Below are 26,135 nucleotides of genomic sequence, written 5' to 3'. Positions count from 1 at the left end.
TGAGTTGAGTTTAGAACTTCGGGAGTCAATTGGATTATTCTGTGCCGGACGCTGAATGAAAGGCAGAAGAGCAATTGAAACAAGAGGAAAGTTCCGGGGGAAGCCGAATGGAATCATGAGCGACGCGACCGTGTCGCAGGTCACGTGATTATTTCATGCCTTGTCACTCAGGCAGAACATATATAGCTTCCTACGTATATTCTGTGCTCCAAATGCCGGACGCTGAATGAACGCAAAAAAGCAATTGAGAACCACCACTCGTTCCCAGAGGGCCGCTGCCATATCTAGCTTTCTACGTACACGCCCTAAGCAAATTCATCATGCCCTGTAGGCCTCGCAAACTTTTGGTACGTGGTTATAAGTACAATCAAGCCGAACCAACAACACCACAAATGCATGAAGAGTATCTATTATGCCGATGGCTGGTAGAAGACGCTCACTTGCGTTTCTTACCACCACCACCGGAATCTCCTTCGGTGTTTTTTCGTTTCTTGCCCTCTTGTCTCCAATACTCGCTCTTTTCCCGCTTCTCGCGCTCAGCCTTCTTGGCCAGATTTTCCGCCACTTTGGCTCGGTAGCCCTTTCGCCGCTCCTCTTGTGCCGCAGCTCGTTTGGCCCGTTTCTCATTGTTCAGAGTGCTGAGTTTCTGCATCAGCTCTCGTGCTTTCTTCTCTTCCCCGCCTAGGACAACAGCCCGCTTCTGCATATAAGTCTGCTCCTTGCGGGGCCGCATTTGCGTAATTTGAGATTTGAAAGGCAACTCCTTTGCCAGCTGCCGGGGTACACGAAGAGGGTTGAAATGGCGCGTTGGTCGTTCAATGGGACGGTATTTGGAGTCCTTTTCGAGGGGTGTTGGAATTCCCTCGGCTCTGCGAACTTCGCCGGTCAATCGCATACCCTGCCACCCGTTCTCATCGGATGCACTCTCATCAAGATCCAGTAGGTTTGTGACGGGATTATAGAACCGATGAGGCTTAATAGGATACCAGGCACGGAGGAAGACGATATCACTCATCAAAATCTTGTCTTCAAAAGTTGCTCGGAAATGTCCTTCAGGTTTGCTGAGGGCCCTTTTGATTTGACCGCGAATGCCCGACACTGTGCGAATGGAAGCCCCCTCGAATTTGGCAATCTCCAAAGAGGAATTGAACATGTCACGAATGAAAGCAGTGTTCCGGAAGATTTTGTATGGATAACCGGTAAGTTTGAGTTTCTTCACAATCTCCGTATTCTCGTCGACGTTTAAAACAACACCGGTGGCAGCGATTCGGAACCCTGGAAGTTTATTCGAGAATGACTGGACACAACAGAAGCCAGTATTGGGAGCAACTAAAGGTCCATAGAATGTTCCGAAACAGTGCATGTGCTCTGGTGTATACTTCAACATGCGGTTGCGGGTACGTGAGTCGGATATGCTGTAGATGGGTAGACTTTGGAAGCGGCGCCAACCGAGAGAGAAAATAAGCGGATCATTGGTCTTGAGAATCTTCTTGTGCCATCGGTGTCGTTTGATGCGCACTTGTACATAGCCGAAACGCTCCTCTGTCGGAGCCAAACCACCAACAATGACCGGGAAACGAGGATTAAACTTGGTAGAAAATTCACATGGCACTTTCTCCAACACAATGCGTGCGTAAGTACCAGCTCGGAAGCCTTCGGCGCGAGCACGAGAAATTGCATCGAGCGATTCGAATTCGGCGCGATTGATGTCGAGTTGCTTTTGCAAATGTGCTTTTTGAGCATCATACCAATCATCTTCTCCAAATTCGCGTTCCTCTTCACCCTCCTTTCGTTCTCCATTTCTGGCGGACGCAAATCCTTCCCGGTCTTCTTCCTCAAATCGCAGTCTGAGCTCTTCTTTTTTCTTTGCATTGCGTTTGCGCTCGGCTTCGAGGTCAACAGAACCTTCAGCTTCCTTTTCTGCGTCGCTTTCTGCGTCCTGGTCGCCACTCTCGTCGAACCCATTGAACACCTCGCCAGTTTCAAGATCCTCAAATGCACCGTCACCCTCGTCAGACATCCCGTCCCCCGAGCCATCCTCATCCTCCTCATCCTCCTCATCACTTCCATTGTGGGCCAGCCTGGCTGTAACAAATCGTCGTCGCAGAGCTTCCACGGCATCTTCGTCTGACCACTTTTTCTCCAGTTCTTCATAATTGAAGTCAGGAATAGTTCGATCGTCCCACTCTTCTTCCTTTTCAGCATTGGTCTTTTTGAAGAAATCATCATCATCCGCATCCTCATCCTCTAGATTTTCTTCGTAATCTTCACCCCTCCACCTGGTTATTACTTCAGCAGGGGAAATCGAATCATCATAGAGCATGCGAGTAAGATCGATGATGCGATACTTGGGCTTTTTGCTGTGAAGAGCTTTGGCGTTATCCAACAAGTTTTCCTTCCACCTAAATGCGCCGTCCTCGTCATCTTCCAATTCCTCCTCATCTTCATCCGAATCGTCAAACTCTTGATTTTCCACAGACGATATCGAGCCGAGATCTGAATCGCTGTCTGCGAACGCGATGTCCCCGTCTTGACCTTTGACTTCGCCATCGTGTTTTTCGCGGAATTGTCGGGAGAAGTCCGAGGGAGCCTCCTCTGCATCTTCTTCATCATCTTGGTCAGAACCATCATCACCTGAAATTTCTTCAATTTCGTCTTCGCTATCTCCATCTGCATCTCCGCTTGCAAAGCCCTCGTCCTCGTCTTCAGACACAAAACCGCTATCATCCATAGCCCGAACATGCCGCCTTTCTTTCCGCCCACTGTCTCTTTCGGCATCTCTCTTCGAGATCGATTCACCTCCTTTGAACAGCTGAAGACCATCGTTAGCCTCTCCGAGTAGCTTGCGTTCGTTTTGCAGACCCATGACGAGCTGTTCCCCTAATCCTCTGTCCTCATCATCCTCGTCGTCTTCATCATCCTCTTTATTGAACGTTGCGGATTTGACATCGATGTAGACAGCATCTTTGTCTATCAAGACACCGCCCACATCCGACATGGGAGCAAACAGCAATTTTTGTTTTTCGCCCAATCTCTTCCTTCCACCCTTGCCTGTCGCCTTTGCTATTTGCTGATCCATATAAGGTGTAGGACAAGGGTCGGGCAAAGCCTCAATCGCAGATACTGCAAGATCGCCAACACCAGGAACATGGACGCGGGCGCCCTGTGCAGGAAAGTTGGTTCCTCGTAGATATCCGTACAAGGCCACAGTGCGGTCGCATTTCTCATTTTCTTCGATCTCAGTAGGTGGGGTGATATCAAGAAATCTATCGGCGAGAGCATAAGGATGCGAATTCCGCCAAACAAGAGGGCGGGGGTTCTTCATCACGGAAAGAAATCGGGATAGATTGTGAATTTCTCGGTCCGGGTAACGGCCATTGACAACTCCGGATAGATAAAATAGTTTTGCGCCCTGATATAACTCACTCCAGAAACGATGCTTGAGTCGCTTCTTGGCCGTACGTAATGTGCTCTGTTTCTTGAATAAATCAAGATGGGTGAGAATGCCGAATACATTTCCGGGCATACCGCTAGAAGACAGCACGTTTAAAAACTCCATAGTTTCCATCTCGAACCCATAATTGCCATCGATCATCAGCAAGACAATATCTGCAACCTTGGCAACATCAACCATGCTCGCCAATGAATCCGAGGGACACTCCAGGAACGTTAGGCGTCGGCGCTTTGAAGTAACTACCGTAAGAGGGCCCGTCGGGGAGCTTAATGTTTGTTTCGAGTACCGTCTGATCAGAGACTTGATCAGAGTTGTCTTGCCGACTCCCGGGGGTCCGACGACCGTCACAACGATTGGAGGCGCCTCCTCCGGGAGGCGGTCGACGAGAGGTACATGCAAGCGTTTCTCTTTGAGCTGTTATGCCGTGAGTCATTGATATGCCCGGAAGGAACTGAAGCAGATATTAAACGCACCTCATGAGACCTCGCAGCCTGTCTTTTGCCCTTGCCGGGATTGGAAAAAGCAAAGGCTTTAGGATTTTGCCCTAGAGGAGGAAGCAACCACGAGCGTCAGTAAAGCATCGATATTGCCCAAGAGGTGCTGGTATGGGCATATATACGAAGTAAATAGAAGCAAACCTACCTTCGTATTTCTTCTTCTCCTTCGACTTGTGATGGGCTCTATTTTTTTGATCGTCCATCTTGTAATAGATGCACGAGGACAGCGTCCTCCAGAAATGCCCGCCTGCAGGTATTTAAAGCTGTATTGGATGTGGTTCAATCGACAGCAGCTGCAACTTATCTCTAAAATAATTTCTGCATATCCGCTTTTATCGGTCGGATTAACCTACTTCCGGCCCCGGCGAGAAAAACGCTTAAAAGTTAAAACGCCGAGAAGCCCCTTGATCCGGGCTAGTCCAGAACAGGAAACATGGCGAATATCCTAGACTAGAAGAAAACAGCCTCCAACGATGCGATGGGGAGACCTGACCTCTCTCTATCTTACTCTGCAGACGTTTGGTTTCACCTCCCATCCGATTTTGGCTGGTTGACTAAATCGAAGTCTAATAGTTCAGGATATGTTTATCCCCTGGCCGGGGGGTGGACAGAGAAGAGCACGTGCATGAATGTACCGCTGCTTGACAGAAGAGGCCCGGGCCAGTCAAAAAGATTATGGCTTGCAGGCGTTTGCTGTGTTCGTGTTTGACTCGAGTGAGAGTGAGGGGCCTGGGGCATCAATGAGCAGCCCCACGCGAGGACCCCGCGGCCAGCGCGCCAAGCAGTGCGTCATCGCTAACGTGCTCGCGGTGCTCGGTGCTCATCCTAATAATAGCTGGCAGACAGATTCATTACATCAGAGCCTTGGTAGGCAGATAGGTTTGTTCGGCCAACCAGCGCACCGGGGAAATAGCAGACAAAGGAGCACTTTCTTATCGAAGTCTAGCTGGCCTTGCCTTGTGCAATGTGCGGCTGTAATTGCCGAATTAATTAATAATTATTAGCATGGTAGTTAGTTAGCACGTATGTGGTAGCTTTGCCTGGGCAAATGGGTTTGCGGTTGCCTGAGGTATGACTCCCATGATTACCACATCTCCCTCCCCTCCTTCCTTCCTCTCTCCTTCACCCACCCCGACGCTCCACCGCAGTTTCTCCCTGGCCTTTTTGCGCTCACTTTCCTCCAACTCGACCATACAACCGGAAAGACAAACCCTCGTCTTCAAACGCAGAATGACTCTCTTCAATGTAAGCGACCGGTTGCTTTACTTCCCGGCTCATGACGAAGTTTGGCTCACAACGTCGCCCAGGTGACCCTCAAGGAGTCCGCTCCTCCAGCCGAACTTGAAAAGTACGCTCCCAGTCGAGCTTCCCCGGTGACAGATCTGGCATGCTGATTAGATATGGGAGGAAAACAGGGCCAAGGAGAAAGTGCGCAGCGAAGGAGGCATTATCAAGCACGAATACACCTTGATCAAGGGATTTACGTAAGTCCGAACCCCGCACCCTCTCAGGGTAACTCCTCGTCAAGGCGGGATTCACGATGGATCTAATGATCTATGCGTCTTTCTACCCAGTGTCGAGTATCCGGACGACCATGTCAACGTCCTTCAAAGCAGCGAGCATCTCCATGTCGAACAGGACGGAAAGGTCTCCACCCAGTAATCCGTGGGCAACGATGCTACTTTGAAGGAAACTTCTCTAGGAAGGAGATCGTGGAAGCTGCCAGACCATGCCATACATATGGAACTCGTCAAGTTGTCAATGGTTAGCTACCGGGACAAATAGCCATGCGCCCTTACAGCCTGCATCTTGCTTAATGGGAGGCTATGCGCATCAAGCGGGTAGAAGGAACACACCGTTTCCGCAGATCTTAAGTGCGCAACCGATTACTTTTCCTAGACGGCGAGAAGGCCTTCCGGCTTACGACGATAACGATGATCTATGTTTTGACTATACCAGATATTGTACGCATAATAATTTGAAATGCATTCTTATTTTCATTTCCCCCCATTCCTCTTGAACTATCGAGTGACTAAAGGCATGTTTAAATAAACATAACCAATTAACCAGTATCATACCTGCACTGCGTGCATACTACTTTTTCGTACAAACACCAGGCACCATCAGGAACTAAAGAAGCGGGACTGCTGATTGGCCAGGAGGAGACGTAGCCACGTGACGACGTGCAGCCAATCAGCTGCAGCCAATGGGTACCTGCCAATGACGTCTTGTCGGACCTCAACAAAGAACAAAGCGGAGTAGTCAGTCGAAACTGCTGGACAGCTGATATTTTCCCCCTTCGCTGTTTTGCTACCTTTCCAAACTTTCTCTACGCATGATGGCAGGTTGACAACCATGGAAAACAAAATCCCGCGGCTGCTCGGGACGATTCCACTATCCAGGTGCCGACCTGCACGTTATGCTGGTTATGTCCAGCTGCGGCGTGGCTCTACATCGCCCTCGTCTTCAGAAAACTGGCGCCAGCCTCCAGCCTGGACCAATGTAGCAGAAGATGAAATTGCCAATCTGGCAGCTATGCGGCGTCGCCCATTGGCACTCGAAGATCTCCTCAAGTTCGTTTAGTCTTCAACATCATACCGCCTGCCCACTCGCTGACAACAGACTCTAGACATGGCCAGCCACCATTGTCCAGACAGGCTCTCCTTGACTCTGCAAATTTTACGCTCTCTCTTCTTCCTGCCCGTCTGGCGTATCGAATCCAGTGTTTGAGAAATCTCCCCTTTATCGTGGTTTCGAACCCCCATGTCTCGCAAATCTACAATAACTATCTGCACTCGCTATCGACACTGCTACCTTACCAGCAACGTCGAATAACCACGCTCGAAGAAGAAAAACAGTTCGCCGAAGTGATGGCCGACCTTGTCCAAACCCACACGAATACGATCCCCATCTTGGCTAGGGGATTCCTGGAATGTAAAAAGTACATCAGTCCCTCAGAAGTCACTCGATTCCTTGATTCACACCTACGTGCTCGAATCGGGACTAGGTTGATTGCCGAACAACATCTGGCCCTTCACTTTGCCTCTCAGCCGCTCAGCGACGAGAATCCTAACCCTCCACACTCAGAAAGAGACCATGCCCTTTCAAACTATATCGGCGTTATTGACACTGCACTACGACCCTCGCAGATTGTGCGGTCATGCGAGCACTTTGTGAGTGAGATCTGCGAGCTGCGATACGGTGTTCGGCCGACTCTCGAAATCAACGGAGAGCCCGATGCTAGCTTTGCCTACATCCCTGTTCACGTGGAATATATCATCACGGAGCTGCTGAAGAACGCATTTCGAGCAGTTGTCGAGTCGGGAAACGAACGCGAGCCTATTGAAGTCACCATCGCCGCGGCTCCAGATATCCCAAATCATCGTTACAATGACGTGTCCAACATCCCACACCATGCACGGGACGGCGATGTGGACTTGGATGCCAACGAAGAGATCCTTGTTGCCAATGAAAACATCCGTATGACCAATACATCTTCTCAGAGCATCACAATTCGCATCCGTGACCGCGGAGGTGGCATACCGCCTGAGATTCTTCCTCATATTTGGTCTTACAGTTTCACGACATTCTCTGAAAACGAGCATCCTGGTGGCGGCAACGGCAACATCGATGCCTTGAATACGATTTCAGGAAGTAGCGGAAATTCCAGCACCATCGCTGGACTTGGTTATGGCTTGCCGTTGAGTCGGGCGTATGCCGAGTACTTTGGAGGAAGCATTGCTATTCAGAGTTTGTGGGGATGGGGAACCGATGTGTATCTGACGCTGCAAGGTGTCGGTCGGATTGGAGAGTGAGGTTCTATTTCTCTTGTCTTCTCTTTACAGAATTGGATTGTTCATATCTTGTACTAGGTACGGAGTCTGTAAAGACGTGTATGGTCTAATCATACCTTAAAAGTGGCTGTCTTTTCCTCGGTGTTCCTGTACAGCAGAATTGCTTTAGAGAATAGATATCAACTTCTATTCGTATGAGAGATACTTCCTGTTCAATTTCCCCTCGGAGGGCAAATGACTGTAGTAGGTAATGCATGGAAATTGATGCCTACCTTACGTCCATAGATGGTATCTTAGAGACTAGGTAACTTTTTTACGTCTCTATTGGAATACTTACAAGGCCAAAGCGAGTAGTAGTATCTGTAGTAGTAGGAGCGCAGCCACCCTAGATAAGGGCATCAGCAGAACACGTGATTATAGCACTGTGCAAAGTTCAGTCTGGGCAGGTAGATATTAGATATCCTGGAAATGGAAGAAATGCTAATAATATCTTCATTACAAGCAAGGTTGAGGAGATTAACGCCAATGTTAGGTGCTTGCTTGCCTCTGTAGACTTACCGCTGTCTGAAGAGACTCAAGATCATTGAAAGAGATGTCAACTGTTATCAACAATCATACATTGGCAGACCTCGTCGAATATGAAAGATACATGTGAGCGAGACCTAGGCATTACCTAGGTAGGGAAATTTCCATAGACTAATCGCTGATTTCCCAGAGGTTTCCGTAAAACCTCCGCATATTCCTACTTGCTGCAAGGCCAGGACGTGAATGTACAGTGCGAATAGCTTCAAGTTGGCATTGCACAAGCGTATGCAAACTAGTGTTGTTAAAAGAGGACGGGAGTGTCCTGTTTGGCCGCCGTGTGTTTCGATCACCTGCGAACTGTGGACGGCGAATGCCATCAATCTTTCTTTCTGCTTGAGCTGGCCGTCTCGTGATTCTCAGTCTCCACTCTCATATCCTCTTTCTCCTCCTCCTCTCCCTTCCTGTCTCTCTCTCCCTCCCTCCCTCTCTCTCTCCTCGTCCTTTTTTACTTTCCCTCCCTTATGCGCATCCTCTCTAGCCTCAAGCTCCAAGATGAGTCTCTCCACCGAGGGCATGACAAACAGGTCCTTGCTTCTGAGTCTCCCCCTTGAGGTCTTGCAAAATGTTTTAAACCAGGTGAATCCTCACTTGCCCTCGTGGATACCCAAGACGCCTGTAGCTGACTTTCTCCAGGTGGATTACAAGGCAGACCTATATTCTCTCTTGGAGGCTTGTCCAAGGCTCTATCATCTGGTCGTGCCCGTAATCTGGCAATCTATTTCACTCAAGGTTCGCAATAATAGGAAGCTGGGAGGGACTTCAACTGGCATCGTACACCTCCTGAGCGCCCGTTCCGATCCAGTCAATCGCCTCGAGTATGTGAAAGAGCTTGTTATTCAGGGCACTGGCCTCCCCCAAAAATGGTGCTTCCATCAGGACAATCGATCAAAAGCGTATTTTCGCGACATTGGTGCTGAAATCCTGCTGTTTCTGAGCCACCTGAAGGAAAATAGTTTGAAGCACTTTGTGTATGTTCCCCAGATGTCCCAGACAGCGTTGACGGCATACTGACGGATCTTTTTTATTTCTGCAGTTGGAAATCTGGTACTTGCGTGCCAGAGGAGCTACTAGGTTACGATGGATACTTACCAGCAAAACAGCGCAATCTGGAAACTTTGAAACTCGTTGTAAACCCTCGTTGCCTTGACGATTACATGGTCAACGAATTGTGCCTTTCTGAGTTCAAGAAGCTCAAATATTTCTCTCTCGAGGGGACCAAGTCTAGTGAAAATGAATACGCTGTCACGGAGTTGCTGCAAGGAACATCGCAAACACTGATTGAGCTTGAGCTCAACATCGCCCCAAAAGATTTCTTTAATCCCTGGGTCGGCTCAAGTTGGCATGTGCTCAATGTCTTTTCATTGAATGCTTTACTTCTTACCCTGCCCGCCAAGAACTTTGTTTACCCAAATATGCGACTGTTGTCACTTAGTTTCGTCTCTTTCGAAGGTTCTGAAGCGGGTTTCGCCAAAGTCATAGATTTTCCTTCTTTGACAACAATGACTCTTCGCAATTGCCGAGGCTGGGGCGAGTTATTTCGAGAGATAACCCCTACATGTCGGCCAATGAGCCTTAGATGGTTGGAGATTCAGTACGACAAATTGGCAGATGGAGATGTTGAGAACATTGTCAAGTTACTGAATTGCTGTCCTAACTTGGAGAATCTTGCGGTTGGCCATGGGCATGACATGAGCCACTTTACCACCTTCAAGATTTGGGAGGCAGCTTGCCTCAACAAGGTCAATTTTCGAGGATTTGTCTTTCATATGGTTGATGTCAGGGCGTCTCAGGACTTTCCTTCACCTCGCTCTGAGCATTCGGTGGACCTTCTAGTCACCACTTCCACTTATATCGCAGTTCCTCATAAAAATCCATTCACCCATGCTAAGCTCGACTTCCTTGGTATCTGCTGCTATCCTGACGAAACATTGGTAAGATTTGCCTCTATTAGCTTCCATTTTGTGTCCTTGTTCGCTCACTTCCTGTGTTCATTGAAGCTAACAATATCTCTTCTCGCGATTTATATAGCAAGGCATCCTGCTACCTTTTACGAAAAACAATTGTCTACGAGTCCTACACATACGCAAGTCCGCAATTGATTCCACCGGGACTACATTTTTCAAGACACTACTCAATAAGTTTATTCGATGGGCGTTCAGTCCTGATGGTATAACTTCTCTGGAATGCTTGTTGTTTGGTGACTTTTCGGCCAGAAAATTCAGGAAAAACGTCAATTCTCGGTCGGACCGCATTGCAACGCCTCCGTTTTACGAAACGACTCTTGATCCAGACATTGGAGACCTCTCTCAGAGGCACAGGTCCTTAGCTACGGCCTGTCCGTCTCAGTTTGGGGTATTTTGAAGACAAGCGAAAGCAGAGGCTTTTAGGCTGTGGCCATGACATGACGAGACGATTTTCCTTTGTTTTACTTCTTCATTTTGCTTCGTTTATCAGGTGCTAGAGGGAACATCTAGGTAATCAATTAGGTTAAGAATTTAACGAATTAGCTTCGTGTTTTGACGTTTTCATGATCTACTACTGGAAATAAGTAAGGTAATTACTTTTCATACGTTCCACTCTGACAAGATGAAGAGAAGCGGGGGGAAAGAGTCAGGCTATATGCGTGGTGCCTGTCTCCCAGGTTTCCGGTTCTTATCGACTTCATTCAAAATTGCGTACCTAGGTAAGTCCATGTCGAAGAGAACCCTCGGTAGTAAGGACTGGGACATACTGCCTACGATAGATTCCCTCCACTCCCCGACCGAGCTCTCTTCCTATACCCTGGTAGCGTCCCGTACTTTATGCTCTGTTTGTTCTACTACTTGCTGCTGCATTATTTCATAGTTACTGCATGTCATGACGATTGTCACCATAACGCGTGCCATTAGCTATAATACGTAGACGGAATTTTTGAATTGAAAAGAATAAATTTAACTCCAATCTCTCAAAAAAACATACCAAGACTTTTCATCCCTCCCCTTTTGTCCCCCGTTAAACATTTCGTTAAAAAAGCATGAAGAAAAGCAGAAAAGAGCCTTGATTACAAGCATGAATTTTCCTCACTCGACATTCTCTACCGCATTGATAGTTGCGTAGCACGCTTGCATGAACCCGTCAATCAAACGGTCCAATTCTGCTACAACAACTTCATCCGAGGCATCTTCCATGAGGGATTCGGCACTGGGCGACTGGATGTCCGGGAATTGCAGGGCCTGACTCTGAGGACGACTGAGGCTCCGTGAAGTTTCCGAGAGGGCCATTTGAGCAGCCATGGACGTGCTGGCGGCGTTAGGAGTGAGCTCAGGAATCTCTTCATGATCAGGTCCAGGCCCATCATCAGTGATCACATCTTCTTCGTGGTCAGGACCGGGACCGCCGTCGATACTGGAGCTGCTCATAACTGAAACAGCCTTTGAGGTGACGCGTTGGTGAGCGCGTTGTAAGATCTCGGGGCTTCGGTCAAATCGGAAAGGATCGTAATCGCTTATTGTGGATGTAGCTGTGGACGGGCGCGAGATGGCCGCCGCATCGATGCCATCGACGCTTAGGTTGTTTGGGTGGTCTAGGCTAAGGTCGAGGATTGATTGTTGTGATTGGACGGAAGGGCGAATCGTGTGAGCAGGGGTTTCGTAGTTGAAAGTGTTTTCGGTGTTTTCGGTGTTTTCTATGTTTTCATCTACAGTATCGGCCATGACAGGAAACTTCCAATCCCGAGTAGCCCGTTTTTCTTCCGCGGGCGGGATAAAGGGCTCAGGAATCACAGATGACGATACTTCTGGCTCGGTATCTTCAGGAACCACCATGGTGGGGAATTTCCAGTCCATAGTCGGTGGACGGGGCGCGCTTGGTTGAAAAGTATCATCTTCACTATCGGTTTCGCTATAGCGGCTGCGTGTCTGGTCGCCATCTGAGTTGCGCGCAGAACGGAAGCTCGACCGATTAGCGCGGATTGTATCGGCATCGGCAAGTTGAAACTGCGACGCGGAGCCAGCAGCATAGAGAGCTGAGTCGAATGCACCGAGGTTAAGGTCTATGAAGGTTGATGTGACCGAAGAACGATCTGTAGTCGTGCGAAGCGGCAGGTCGGATTGGGGTTGCTTTTCCTCAATGGGGATGAAATCATTCTTGGTTTCGTATCTGTAAGTGGGCTTCTGTTCATCGAAGAGACCCTCCATGGCCGCTGCACCTCGCTTGACACGCTCATCAAAGTTTGCCTTTTCGATTAATGTCATTTCCGGGACTGCGCTGTCATCCCACGGCAGTTCAGAGTTTTCGGGGGTTGAAGGCTCGTTCCCTGCAAGTTCCGCAAGAGTAGCCGAAAGCTGGTCCAAGTCGAGCACAGAGTAGCGTCTTTCGAATCCATCAGTGGTACTGAAGTTCCAGTCCTCGTCGAGCGATGCATTGTCTGGAAATTCGGCAGCCGCAGCGCCGCCGGGGTGGAAGAGAGACATGCGTTGACCACCACGCTGGGACCACTGATAATAGATGCGCACGAGTTCGCTCAATGACTTGGTTGGATACTCGCTCTCGGAGCCTGCGATGTATGAATGTTCGAGAATCATACTCATGTTAGGCCGTGTGAGAGGATCAGAGTTCAGACTGAAAGAAACGAGGCTCTTGAGTTCTTGGCTGTAACTATCACCTTCTAGTTTGGGTGTATTACGCCCAAGAGACCGTCCAATTTGCATCCGCTCTCGAAGCCCAGCGTTAGGTGGATTGCCAGTTGCGAATTCATAGAGGGTGCAACCATATGCCCACACGTCAAGTTCGCTACCATACTGATGTGCACTGCCTCCACGCGTCGAGAACATCTCAGGGGGCATCCAGTGAGGAGTGCCAATCCAGGTAGAGCGTTTGTCAACTTTTGATTGGAGGATACCGGCGACACCAAAGTCACAGATCTGCAAACGCCCTTCTTCGTGAATGAGAACATTTCCAGCCTTGACATCTCGATGGATGATTCCCGCGTCGTGTATGGCGCGGAGGCCACTAGCGAGTTCTCGAGCGATCGGGATGATGAATTTCTCTTCGAGCTTATCTCCTGTGGCACGCATCTGGTACAGTTAGCACAAATGCCGATGCGGGTTTGAAGAGGCATGAACGAATCAAGTTGACATCATGCCAAAGCCAGAGACGCGAGCATAGACAACGTGAGGTGGAATCACGCGATGAGATAGCACATGAGAGAAAATACATACCAAAGTCTTCACGCTACCCCCAGGACAGTATTCGCACACAACCCACAGTTGAGAATGAACCGAGATGGCTTCGATAAGCATGTTTATGTTGCTTGCACCGGCTTCCTTGGCTTGGTTCATGGCTTTGATCTCGTGAATAAAATCCTTGATAGATTCGTCTTTCATATCACGGTTCATCTTGTAGTCCAGATTATCTATGTCCATGACTTTGATAGCCACCAGATCTCGGGAAGGTAGTCGACGGCCTTTGTAGACGCGTCCGTAGGCGCCTTTGCCAATGAGTTCTTCGAATTCGTAGGAAGGTATCTCGGTTTTTGCGCGTCGACACATCTCGTGTACAGCTGCAGCTTGTTCTCTGGCGAGCTTGATGGATTCTGCTTTCTGTTTGGTGAGTGTCGCCATGGCAGACGACGGGTCAAGGAATTGAGATGCCCGAGGGACTGCCATGATGGATCGTTGGGATGCCGAGGCTCGCACCCTGCGAAAGGACTTTAGTTGATGGTATGGATCAAATATCGGAGGAGAGATTGAATGGATATTGGATCTCGACGTGATACGATCAGCAGCCGAAATTCTTGTTACTGGCAAGTGGGATGGCAAGTAAGAGTTTTCAGGCAGTGGAGTAGAGACAGTCTAAAACAGGAGCACGTTAGAAAGCGGAAGAAAACAAAGGAAGCAGAAATAACATGGTGGCATGAATGAGACCACTTCTTACCTTCTCAGAAAACCTTGTAGGCTGCACCTCACAAAAGCTCACACGCTTCTCTCTACCCCGGCCAGTATAAGGCGGAATTCTATCCTCGAACGAAACAGTCCTTCTTGAAGATGAACCTGCTCTAAAAATCTCTCCTTCTCCAAGAAAATTTGGCTTGGTTATGTGAGACCAGTTTCCAGATGAGGTAGATGACGGTGACTGGAATAATTGCCGTCGTCTTCTCTGGCTCAGCTCAAGGTCAGTGTATCTGATATCCTCCTTCCAGGTATCGTACTGAAGGTAGCGACGAGAGCTTGTAGTCGAATATAGACTAGAGGAGTTGCGGAGTGTCTCTTCACTTTCAAATTTCCTTATTTCTTCAAGCAGTTCAGCAACAGCTTGAGGATTGCCTGTTGCCCTGTCGTCTGAAACAGTATTCTGATGCTGCACAGGAAGAAAATGGTCACTTGATGTTGATATAGGTCTATGATAGGAAGACAGTGATGATGAGCTGGCTGTTACCCTATTAGGAGATGGGGAGGGCCCCAGATGCAGACGTGAAGCACCACAGTCAGATGCGATCGGAGGGAATGGTAGAGTAGAAGCACAGGAAGGAAAACGCTCAACAGTGCTGTTTATTTTCGGAATGCTGAGGATGGCATCAGTAACCCATACGTGATGTTGACGATGAGAGTACATACTGTTCAAAAAAGGTATCTGGAAGATGCTCTTTGAAGCTAGACTGGCGACCAAGTACAAGGCTCTGTGTTTGCCTCTGACTAGTTCGGCGATTTGCTCGCAGATATATTGGAAGAGGTGGCGATGATTGGGTCTGGGGTCCTCTGCGTTGCTGGATCACAAGATGTGTGTCTGAAGCCAAGTGCTCCTGGGGAGGACTCTGAATGTGTGCTGGCACACAAGAATCTGTGAAAAGTGGTACTGAAGTCCTCACCAACCCCTCACTGGGATTATCAACAAATGGATCAGCTAAGGGTGAACGCCTGACAAATTTATGATGGGAATAGCGATCTCTGTGTGGATAAACAATTTCTGGAAATTTATGCTTATTTCTCTTCCTTTTAAACCTGTGAACAAGAGATAACGTGTTAGCAGATGAACAATGGGACTGAAGAGTAGACGAGCCTGAAAGTTTGAAGAAGATCGTGCACCCAGCCAAATTTGATTTCTTCTGCTTTGAAGGTCAGGCTTTTGTGCTTTGAAGGTCTAGGGAGACAGTGCATGATGAGAATTTAGAAAAAGGAAGGCTGAAAAAAGTGATAGACGAATACACGTTGAGGAAGGCGAGGGAGGTGGGATGAATCAAAGAGAGGTCTGGGAGAGATAGATGGGAGGACAGAGCATATGGAATGGGAAGGAGTGGAGGCAATGACTTACAGAGAGGATTATACGGAAAAGCCCTTGACCACACAGTCAAGAAAGCCAGTGTCTTGAAAAGTCAATTGATCGAGGGGCAGAACAGGCACAAGCTTAGATGCCATAGAGTCAGACTGAGTCCATTCTTGGGTGGCGTTGGGACAGTCTAGGAGTTATAGTGTATAAATAGGAAGTCACTGACTTCTATACCTTAGGTCAATAAGTAATATGTCCGCGTGATATGGAATGCAATTGTGCTTTCCATGGAAATATAAGGGTGATTTGGGTAGATGTACCTGGGCACCTCTCACAGAGAGCAAACAGATAAGCGAGGGCAGCACAAGACCACGCTGATCCCAATTCTGTATAACGTATTTAGGGCTTTTGATTGACCAAATGGGGCTGTCAAAGAAAGTCCCACTGGTGCCTGAGAAAGCAGGTATATCTAGCAGACTGAATGAATGTATAGAGTCCCAAGCCTAGACAAAGAAATGAATATTGAACAGTTCTAAGCGTTTCCAATCAATTCAAGAAATGTGAAAGGAGTGAACTGATAGTCTGGTGGTTTTGAACAGTTGAGATGAAACAGCGGTGATTGATATGCATGCAAAAGTCAATGTCCAAATCGAAAACGAAAAAGAATGCCTACAGTCACGAGTTAGTAGATATCCTGGAAAGATCTCGAAAATGGCTTTATAGTCTCATAAGAAGACATGGACTGTCTTGGGCGATATTGCATCTCATAACATGGTCATGTGACCGCATCCGAAGAAAGGGGGCAAATTGCATGGGACATGCCGACAAGCGCCTAGTGACAAAACAGAGGGTACGCTCGAATCTATTCGAGATAGCAAAGCCAGAAAAGGCGCAGATATGGCTTGTGTGATTGAAAATTAGAGAAATGCAGAGTCTACCTACCATGCAAAAGCCCGTATACTCCGAAGACGATGATAATGTAGACTTTAGTAAGTAGACAAGATGGTTGGCCACCAAATCTACTCGGAAAAGGAAACGCGATGTGGGTATCTCGTAGCAGCCAAAGTTTAAAAGAAAGAAGAAATATAGAAGAGAGCGTAAGGGACGACAGCATCGGACTAGATAGAATAGTACATATGCAACTCCCGAGTTGACGCGAAAGAGTTCGGGCTCGAGGTCCAAATAACCTTTTTTTTGGCTTTCGGAATTCCCGCCACCTTCCCCGTCTTGGCTTGGCATGCTTATGTGAGACCTTCAGTGCATACATACCTCTACATCTCACTGCAATTTAATGCAGCAGACTTTATTTCATTAAGTAATATGAGGGTTGGTATCCGTGGCCTGACTTATGCTTGATAGAGAAATTCTAGCAAGTAACTAATAAAGAATTGAATGCATACCTAGATATTTTGAATATAAACAACGAAACGAAGAACACCCCCTCTTACTGCGTGTTAAACGGCCATAAGAACGTCCCTCAGCTCCGGATAGCTAGGCGTGCCTAAACCACTGGCTGGGTCCCAGCCGGGTACGGCAGAGAAACCGCTTGTGCCACACCCCGAATTGGTCCCGTTGGTAATATCGTTGAATGCAACGGGATTCTTATACAAGATTGGATTCAAGAATCCTACAGGCCCGGGCTTGCCCGCCGCAATTCGCTCTTCGATAATGCGGTTGATTATCGAGGCAAAAACAGGGGCCGCTGCAGAGGTGCCGCCACTGATAGTCAATGAGCCATCAACGTAGATTGGAATATTGTCGCCAATAGCAGAAACATCAGGATAACCGCGACCGGAACGATTATACAAGCCGCCGTTTTCGCCTAGAACAGTACCGTTATAGTAAGGATAAGAAGGATTGTAGTTGGCGAAGTAGCTGTAATTGATAGTCAGTAACCGCGAGGCAAAGATAACGGGCATATATATAGGGCTTACTTTTCAATAGCTTCGGCTTGATAGTCAGGAATGCCGAAGACATTGCTGAAACCACCACCACTAGCCCAGGCCATGGTATAAGGGTCACCAGCTGGATTATTAGCAACGACTTCGGTTTTGATAGAGCCACCGGCTGGGATCTTGGTGGCACCAACACTGGTCACGTAAGGGCAACTGTATGTCCGTGATTAGCACATCCATGCCCTGGCAAAAACAAACAAACAAGAGGGGAAAAATCACTACCTAGCGGGCCAACCGGGATTGAATATTGTGCTAGAATTTCCGAGACATCCTTGACTCGCACCAACACCAGAGTCCCCTGAAGCAAAAATAACTGATACTCCGCGGAGACCGAGCTTCATGAACCTGGATGTTTGGTCAGTATTGCCATGTTTGACTGTGCAATTAGCGATTTGACATACTCATTGCATTGACGCTCGTAGTACGAGCGAGGCACTGTATCTTCGGCTGCACCATATGAGAGTGAAATTACATTCGTAGGAGTATAAATGCCACACATGAGTTGGCCCTGGTATCCGATAGGGTCCGGGTAGACAGGGTCAATGCTAGCATCGCCGCACTCGCCAGCATAGCAAGAGGTGCAGTATGACTTTATATTGATGAGCAATCCGGAGAAAGGTATATTGGAATAGGAGATGCATACGTACGCCGTCAAGTGCATCAAGGAATGTGTTAAAACGACCACCACCAGATCCAACTTCGGCGTAGTAGGTATCGTCAACCTGGTTATCGGGTTAATAAAGCCACGGACGACAGCGGAATGGGTAATTATTACCTGGTACAGGGTGATGTTTTGAGGATAAACGATGGGATAAGCCAGCGAAAAGTCCAAATTCGACTCGCCGGCAACAATGCCACTGGTAATGGATGCACCGTCGATAGCATCCAATATGGGAGCGGTCCCATTTGGAATTCCATACGAAGGGTATGTGGCGAAAAAGTTATTCAGATCGCTCTGACTGTATACATCGGCCGTTTCGTAGATACCGAGGGAGTTGTTGGGCGAGGGTGTACCGGAAGTTTGAGGAATTTGATACATTGCGGCAATACAGCCGGGGGTAATGGCTTCATCGCAGCTGGTGGTATTAAAAGCTAAAGACTTTGTCAGGTCAGCAGGTGCAGGTGATCGTAGAGGGACCTTGAAAGCACCGTCTGGGCTGCGTTTTTTCAGGAATGGGAAACGAATCCCCGGGGTAATGTAGTCGATATGCTCTTTCAGGTGCTTCGGAACGTGGTACCTCTCAGACGAGATCGCCTTGTCGCCAGTGTGAGAATCTTCGTACTCGTAGAAGTCCGCATGTAGCAGATTTTCAAGCTCATCACCTGAAGCTACGAATGCTAACCAGCCCTTGTTTTCGGAGTGAGTGATACGAATATCGTGTATGCCAGAGGTAGTGAGCCAGTGTTTGACCGCGGTCACAGATTCATCAGACGGAGCAAACATCTGAGTCACTTCCTCTTCGCTCCAGAACTTGCCGTAATTTTCTGAGTCGGGGTGGGACCTGAACGGAGCGGAAATGTTATTGTTTTGCGTTCAATTCAAAGTAGGAATTGTGGATATGACTAACACGTCCATCAAAAGGTCATGGCCACGATGAAGATTACTCTGTTTCAGCCCGATTTTGACGGGAATAAAAAAGTCGGATTTGATTCGCAGCGGATTGCTCCAGCGAGAATGGACTGCACTACGCTTCTCATGCACAGTGTGAGTGCTAGGAGCTGGACGAGCTGTAGCAACAGCAGCAAAAGCTGCTACCACCAGGGTAGTAAGGAATACGAGGCGCGTCATTTGTGGTTATAACTAACACTATATTCCATAGAAACCAGTACTTCTCCCACCTCGGGCAAGCAGAATGTTAGGATGGACGACTCCTTATTAATGGCACCTAGGTAAAGAGCCGGGCGCCGATTACGGTGGTAAATTAGGGCTACCGGGGTACCATCAAGACCTGACATCTGACTTTGAATCGCCAAATTTGTAGTAATGATTCGTCCGAATGGATCCTATTTTAGTAGCAAACAAACAGAAAGCAGCCTTGATCGGATGAAACAATATCGTTGGACAAATCAGAGACCAGAACCCCCCAGAGAGGCTGTGGAGTGCAGCCACAATGCCCATTTTGTGGTTCTCTCAAGCAGCGAATGATATGTAGCGAAGATGTGTTATGTAGTACTTCTCAGCCATGGCGCACTGGGGGCCGCGCCGGGATCGTACGGCTGGTTTTCTAAGGTTCCAATGTTTGTTTTGGTGTTGTATTCCCAGCCTCCGGGCCGCGGACATGTAGTTTCAATTGTCTTCTATATATTCAATTAACGTTGTGGTCCATATCTATCCGTGGATAATAATTACCTGGAATATGGCATTCATCGTGTTATCACTCCAGCAATATAATTCAAGCTCTACTTTATACTTGTTCCTTGGTAGGATGCCGCTAAAAGCCTAGATACTACCCCAATAAATTAGGGACTAAGTGTCTACCTAGGTAACATGGCAATTATGCTATACGAAAAAGCTAGGAAGTAATTATAGCTGTACAGGCTATCCCACTTTAGCGGACTTGTTGGAATGGATTCATCTGAAGAAAGCAGCATGACCACCGAATATAGGAAGGCACAGTGTCCACTGTCTGAAATAGAATATAATATATGAAACAAAATTTGTATGCCGTCGCCTATCTTGATGATGGTCAAAGTTGCACTAGCCTTTTTCTCTCGCTGAATTCTGCCCTGGATTCGGAGAGTCAGAACAGGTGAATTGCCTTTTACGTGGCTATCAGATGTACTACCTAGGTAGTCATGGCCTTTTTGTTTGGTCAGTCATCTTCTATTTGATGGCTCTTACCTCTCATAGATTATGAGTCCGGCGGGTTTCTGCATGACTATACTTTTTTGAAATAATAGATCTAGATTTTAAAGCAAGCCAACTGAGTCAGTCCCTGGAAGTTAAGCTATAGTAACTCGATGACTAAAAACTATGGCTCATTCTCTCGCAGTGACAATAGCTAAACCCTCGCATAACAATCATTCCAAATTTAGAACTTATAATTTCTGAAAGCATCATGGTTTCATCACTGGAAAGCTCAAAAAAGTACCTTTTTACTTTCTCGTTCATTCCCTCAATTTTGATCCCTTTTCTGCTTTCAAAGATGTCATATCAGTCTTATGCTCCTCCTGTTGGCTATAATACTCTTGCTATTTACCAAGCTGTCAAGCTTCGATGTCTGAATTTTCAAGCGAATGCCATCATGGATCTTGATCGGGTACACTTCGAATGGCTTCACAAAACAGTACAAGAAATCCGTTCGCTAAGCCAAGAACTTGCCATTAGTTGGGCTAAAATACAGGGCAACAGTTCATATCTTGAACTGAAAATGTTGAAAAGGACGTGGGAAAGAATTTCCGCTGATGGTGATGTGCTATCCGAAAGACTTCAAATACAACACAAGTTTCTCCAGGCCTTATTAGGAAAAATCAGAGATTTGATGCTTTGCACAAGGTAAATCTTCGGTAATCAGGCGATTAGAGTCGATACTTTGGTCGACTTTTACAATATATTACATATTTGGCACCTATGTGTTATTTCTCGGATATATCGCGCCTATCCTCTTCCTAATATACATATAATTGCCAATTCTGTTCATAGTTTCCGATAAATGACAGGAAAGTAATCTGAAACCTTGCGACGCACATGCAGAAAAAATCTATATATACCAACTCAAGAAGCAAATCTAGATGCCAAATTCTGCTCTCAGTGCTTCTCCAAACCTTTTGATAGCTTCTTGCATCTTTTCAGCAGAGGCCGCGGCAAATGTGGCGCGGAAAAACATCTTTTCTTCTGCCATGTTCTTATCTGCTCTGAACCAGCTTCCACGACAGAGTAGAGCACCACGGTCGACGGCAGCTGTGAAAATGGACTCTTCGATTTCAACATGTGACAGTCCTTTTGCGTAGCCGGGATGATTCTTCCACGGGACTTCAAACCATTGCTGTTGGGATGATATTGTTAGCTTAACTAGAGCATATGAAAGTAAGGGATAAACTAAAACTTACAAACATCCCGGCAGATGGAGGGACCCAGCTGACGACTTCTTGGGGAAGATACTTTTCGCATGCCCCGAGCAAAATATCTCGGCGGGCAGTGTATTCGAGACGCAAATGCATCAGCCAGTCTAAATACCCTGCGTGGCCCCATCCTTCCTCGAGTAGCTTGAATAGGCACATCTGTGAGAATCCACTGGGGTTCTGTGTCGATGTATCAAAGTGATGAGCAAAGCGTTGGGCAATCTGCTCCGGCGCAACAATCCAACCAACGCGAGATCCTGGGGCAAGAACCTTCGAAAACGACTCCAGGCGAAGTACGCGGCCGTCTACGTCAATTTTTAAAAAAGATGGCAGCAAGACTTTGAGGAATTCTTCGCGGGTCGATGGAGGAGGCACATCTGACTTGTAGGGCTCCATCTGGAGAAAGTAGTATGGCTCGTCCTCGACAATAAAGATGTCATGTTTCTGGCAGACTTTGTAGACCTCTGCGCGCCGTTCGGCGCTTTGTGTCGCACCGGTTGGGTTCTGTCCTGAGGGCACGATGTATAAGAGATGTGGTTTGGCGGCACCGCGCTCCTTTTCATCCCAATTAGAGAGAACCTCGTCCAAGTTTCCCGGAAGGAGGCCTTGCTCGTCCATTTTTACAGCGGCAACCCGGATCCCAAGCGGGGCCGCGGTCTCTAGAGCACTAGCAAATGCATATTCTTCTGCGAGGATATAATTTCCTCGCTCACATAGGATTCGCAGAGTTGCGTCCCATGCCATTGTACTTCCAGCTGTCAAACAACAATTCCAGTCCGAGTATGCTGGGTCATGAACAATCTGAAATTCATTAGTTTTCAATTCTGTTTCATATATCAGCAGGAAGAAAAATAAAATACCTCGGTATGCTCAGTAACAAAGCGGACCATCTGCGCGAATCCAACTGACTGACCATAGTTGAGAGCAACTTCCAAGTCTGCATCTTCATCAGCCGGTGCTTTAATCGCCGCATTCAGATCATCAACTTACCGAGCAAGCTCTTTCCCTCCCTAATATCGTGCTTCCCCGCCGTGATTGTTCTACCCGATGCACGAATCTCGCCTTCGGAAAATCCGGGGGCCTTTGGCACCTTCATGCTTAGCTCCTCGAAAGGAAAGTTCTCACTGGATGGCAAGCCACCACCCAGAGAAATCATCCCGGGGCGACTGAGGTACTTGGCTGCGCCCTTCAGCGAAGACGGCTTGCGAGACTTGGCCTCGGTGGAGAGGATATGATCCCAGCGTTTTGCCTTGGGCTTGGTGTAGCACGCTGGGCTCTTGAACATGTCACTGGACGAAAAGGCGGCGGTGCCCGTGGGCACGGCTCCCTTTTTGCGCCATGAGGCGAGGCCGTTGATGTCGAGGGGGTTGGGGACGACCACGGCGGTGGTGTCGGTCTCGCCTTTGACTTCCATTTCGACTGCGGAGGGAGCCATTGTACCAATTCGTTCTTTTCCGAATATGAATATGAGGGGAGGTGTTACCAAGCTCAATTGGAATTGCAGTCTTGTTGAGAGCAGAAGAACTACGTGGGCGTACGCGGATATAGAGACGATGGAGGGATCCGAAGACGCGAATCGGCAGCTAGATGCCGAGCTCAGCTTTTGTCAATAGGAACCAATGTAGAACTGAGTGATAGACTGTCAGATAGCGTGGTAGTCCTAGGGCGTGGCGCAATGAGAATATTGAAAAAAGAACTGTGGATCGCAGCAGCTTATCGCGGCGCTAGATAAGGGCGTGCATTGGCGTGTGCATTACGTGTGTTACATACCGTACCCGTACCGTACGTACTGTATATCGCGATATTTTACCACACTCCTCCAAGTAATTACTCACTCGTTCATTGGAATGGTAGGTAGCATTTTATCAGATGCATACTGTATAGTCCGACGCGGTGCTGGCCTGATCCGAAGTCGGAATGGCTCTGTCTATTTGACGGTCGAATCACATTGAATTCCGCGCATGAGGGCCCTTGGCTTCATTTATTGGATCAATAACTACAATCTGCAATATAATTAGGTTCTTAGCTGCAGGACAAAGCGCGCGGCTAGCTGAGGCTATCGTCGGCAGGCGAGGGGTGGTGCTGGCTTATCGATAAGCCAGCCCGCTGCTACGTCAGTTTGAGAAAGGCTGGGAATATAAGGGATATACTAACTAGACGCTTAGATGTAGCTTCACCATTAATGCCCAGGTAGCTAGCTATTTACTAGAACATAAATGACCAAGAAAATAGTGCTATTCCGTCACTTTTTCTCGACGTATTTCCCCACGATCCCATCGAGCTGCGCCTCTAAAACAGCAGCTGTCCCTGCTAGAACACTCTGGATGGCCTGCGGGAGCTTCTCTGCGAGTTCGCCAACTGTGCTCGCACGGCCAGCCCAGAGCTCGCCTCCTGCTGCTGCCTTGGCAATGCCTGCGTAATCCGGTGTGGGAGAAAAGGAGATGTTGAGCTCCTCGTTGGTCGCCTTGGATCCCTCACCGTCAGGATGGACGAGGAGCATGCTTCGCCGAGGAGCGTTCCAGCCCTTGTTGTTCAGGACAATGGTTAAGATGGGGATATTGTACCGGCGGGCAATCCAGTATACAGATCCGGGCACCGAAAACAGATATGTACCATCCCCGACAATCTGGCACACAAATTTTCCCTTGTTCTTACCGCCATGCTCGTCGTCGCTCGCGAGTTTGATACCGAGAGCACCGCCACCAGACCACCCCAGGCCGCCGCCTCCACAGTTAATCCACGATTTAGGAAGTGTGCATTGTAGCTGGTCGGCGACAAATAAGGTAAGTGTAACTGCTTCAATAGCCCAAATAGTGTCCTGAGGAGCGGCCTTGCGAAGCTCGGCCATGAGGTAGTTTGCATTAAGATGAGCGTCTGGTCCGCCAGTGGGAGCAACGGCAGAATCTGCGATCTCCTGGAGTCGTTGTCGGTATGACTCTTCAACACGCCTCTGCCGGTTATTCACTTCTTCGCTGTTGAGTGTTTGAGACAGCGTTGGGTTGGAAACGATGTATTCGTTGATTTGCTTGAAGGCAGTTGTCGAGTCAACCTTGAAAGTAGCTATAGATGGTAGATAGAACATTGGAATTTGTTGCTTCAATGGGTCGACGTCGAGATGAATGACTTTTGCCGTCTCCTTTGGTTTGCACACTGTTGGGATCCAAGGCACATCGCTGTCAACAACCAAGATAACGTCGGCAGTCTTGACCGCATCAGAATTGCCGAACCGCAAGCCTAGCCACCCGGGGTGGTCCGCAGGGAAGCTCATATCCGATCCAGCACAGTCGAGCACGCGGAGGCCCTTGACCAGGTTGGCGAGATTAACCAGTTCCTTGACAGAGCTGGCTGCTCGTCCGTTGTACCCGACGACCACCAGGGGCTCTTTCGCATTGACCAGCTCGTTTGCAATCAACTCGACCGCGCTGGCCGGCAGCGCTGAACCTGTGACGGGAACCCATTGCTTCTGGTTCAAGGAGTACGGCTCGATTTCTTCTTCCATGATTTCTCTTGCACCGGCCAAGTAGACTGGTCCCTGAGGATCACTAGTTGCCCACTGCAACGCACGGTTCACTATTTGTTTGACATTCTTGCCGCTCTTAAATTCTCCTGTATAACGACAGTACTGTGATATAATCTGCTTTTGATCGGGGACATCCTGTATCCAATGAATATATTCGGTGCGAGAGCCACGCATCTCTCCCTCGAGCGTGAACGGCGATAGACCGGCAAAGATGAGCACGGGAGCTCGGCCGCAGGACGCGTTGTGGACGGCGGCACCTAGACCCTGCGTACCGACATCAACGTGGACAATGACACACTGTGGTTTGCCGGTCAGGCGAGCGTATCCATCGGCCATGGACAGGGCGACCATCTAAGCGATTGGAAGACACTTGTTGTAAGTATTTATCCGCCCGCACCTTTGAAAGGACTGGACGTACCTCGTTCGGACAGGTGATTGCCTTGGGCCATTGTCCTTTACGTTCCTTTTGGCCCTTGACCATTGCTTCCATGATCGCCGGGTGGTCGGTGCCCAGGTTGACGAAGACATATCGAACGCCTGCCTGGAGAATCAGTCAGCATGGAAGAAGTAACGGGCTGGTTATAGTAAGCTAGTATACCTCCCACAGCGCCTCGAAAAAGGCAAACGAAGCCGTGTATCCCCTGTCTCTATCAAAATCTGAACTGCGTGGATGGAACTGTATTCCTTGGGGCAACTCACATGATGAAGAGAAGCTGGCGGGGTATGAAAGTAGTTAACAGCGACTGGACCACAAGACGGATGGAAGGTAGATAGAGGCTGCTTGTTTCAGCGACGGCATGCAGGGTTATATACGTAACGGGTAGCCTCGGGTATCTAGGTTGTTGTCTAGTTTGTTCAACAGAGACGTGTTACGACAGCGTGGGGGAGGTCCACCTCAGCCACGCTATTGCCATGGTTATTAACTAAGTCACAAGCTACGATGGATAGTTACATAGTCTCAGCTAGTAACGGATCCCTGGCCACATTACATTACGTTGTATTTATGCCAATGGTATATCGACACCG

At 48.3% G+C, this 26,135-nt stretch overlaps 7 protein-coding genes across 7 annotated transcripts; 2 read left to right on the top strand and 5 right to left on the bottom strand.

Annotated features, from left to right (window-relative positions):
* Positions 1–436: 436 nt before the first annotated feature.
* Positions 437–4,154, bottom strand: UA08_06682 (Ribosome biogenesis protein bms1; the record flags this gene model as incomplete). The annotated part of the gene is made up of 3 exons (XM_020268985.1): positions 437–3,868; positions 3,928–3,998; positions 4,097–4,154. 3 exons carry the CDS (start codon positions 4,152–4,154, stop codon positions 437–439), a joined length of 3,561 nt encoding a protein of 1,186 aa, XP_020118176.1.
* A 2,152-nt stretch (positions 4,155–6,306) lies between these two features.
* Positions 6,307–7,766, top strand: UA08_06681 (hypothetical protein; the record flags this gene model as incomplete). Its single annotated transcript, XM_020268984.1, has 2 exons — positions 6,307–6,524; positions 6,581–7,766. 2 exons carry the CDS (start codon positions 6,307–6,309, stop codon positions 7,764–7,766), a joined length of 1,404 nt encoding a protein of 467 aa, XP_020118177.1.
* A 1,056-nt stretch (positions 7,767–8,822) lies between these two features.
* Positions 8,823–10,691, top strand: UA08_06680 (hypothetical protein; the record flags this gene model as incomplete). The annotated part of the gene is made up of 3 exons (XM_020268983.1): positions 8,823–9,298; positions 9,364–10,261; positions 10,359–10,691. 3 exons carry the CDS (start codon positions 8,823–8,825, stop codon positions 10,689–10,691), a joined length of 1,707 nt encoding a protein of 568 aa, XP_020118178.1.
* Positions 10,692–11,389: 698 nt separating this feature from the next.
* UA08_06679 (hypothetical protein) lies at positions 11,390–13,975 on the bottom strand (the record flags this gene model as incomplete). Its single annotated transcript, XM_020268982.1, has 2 exons — positions 11,390–13,384; positions 13,529–13,975. The coding sequence occupies 2 exons, from the start codon at positions 13,973–13,975 to the stop codon at positions 11,390–11,392; spliced, it is 2,442 nt and encodes an 813-aa protein (XP_020118179.1).
* A 3,051-nt stretch (positions 13,976–17,026) lies between these two features.
* On the bottom strand, positions 17,027–19,316 carry UA08_06678 (Aorsin; the record flags this gene model as incomplete). Its single annotated transcript, XM_020268981.1, has 7 exons — positions 17,027–17,447; positions 17,507–17,680; positions 17,750–17,872; positions 17,929–18,116; positions 18,175–18,249; positions 18,303–19,029; positions 19,096–19,316. 7 exons carry the CDS (start codon positions 19,314–19,316, stop codon positions 17,027–17,029), a joined length of 1,929 nt encoding a protein of 642 aa, XP_020118120.1.
* Positions 19,317–21,255: 1,939 nt separating this feature from the next.
* UA08_06677 (hypothetical protein) lies at positions 21,256–23,024 on the bottom strand (the record flags this gene model as incomplete). The annotated part of the gene is made up of 4 exons (XM_020268980.1): positions 21,256–21,513; positions 21,578–22,390; positions 22,450–22,526; positions 22,580–23,024. The coding sequence occupies 4 exons, from the start codon at positions 23,022–23,024 to the stop codon at positions 21,256–21,258; spliced, it is 1,593 nt and encodes a 530-aa protein (XP_020118180.1).
* Positions 23,025–23,831: 807 nt separating this feature from the next.
* Positions 23,832–25,599, bottom strand: UA08_06676 (hypothetical protein; the record flags this gene model as incomplete). The annotated part of the gene is made up of 2 exons (XM_020268979.1): positions 23,832–25,460; positions 25,528–25,599. 2 exons carry the CDS (start codon positions 25,597–25,599, stop codon positions 23,832–23,834), a joined length of 1,701 nt encoding a protein of 566 aa, XP_020118461.1.
* Between the last annotated feature and the right edge of the window lie 536 nt (positions 25,600–26,135).

The sequence above is a fragment of the Talaromyces atroroseus genome (assembly GCF_001907595.1).
Source record: "Talaromyces atroroseus strain IBT 11181 chromosome Unknown scaffold_9, whole genome shotgun sequence".
Lineage (NCBI taxonomy): Eukaryota > Fungi > Ascomycota > Eurotiomycetes > Eurotiales > Trichocomaceae > Talaromyces > Talaromyces atroroseus.
This window is presented reverse-complemented; position numbering and strand designations above follow the sequence as displayed.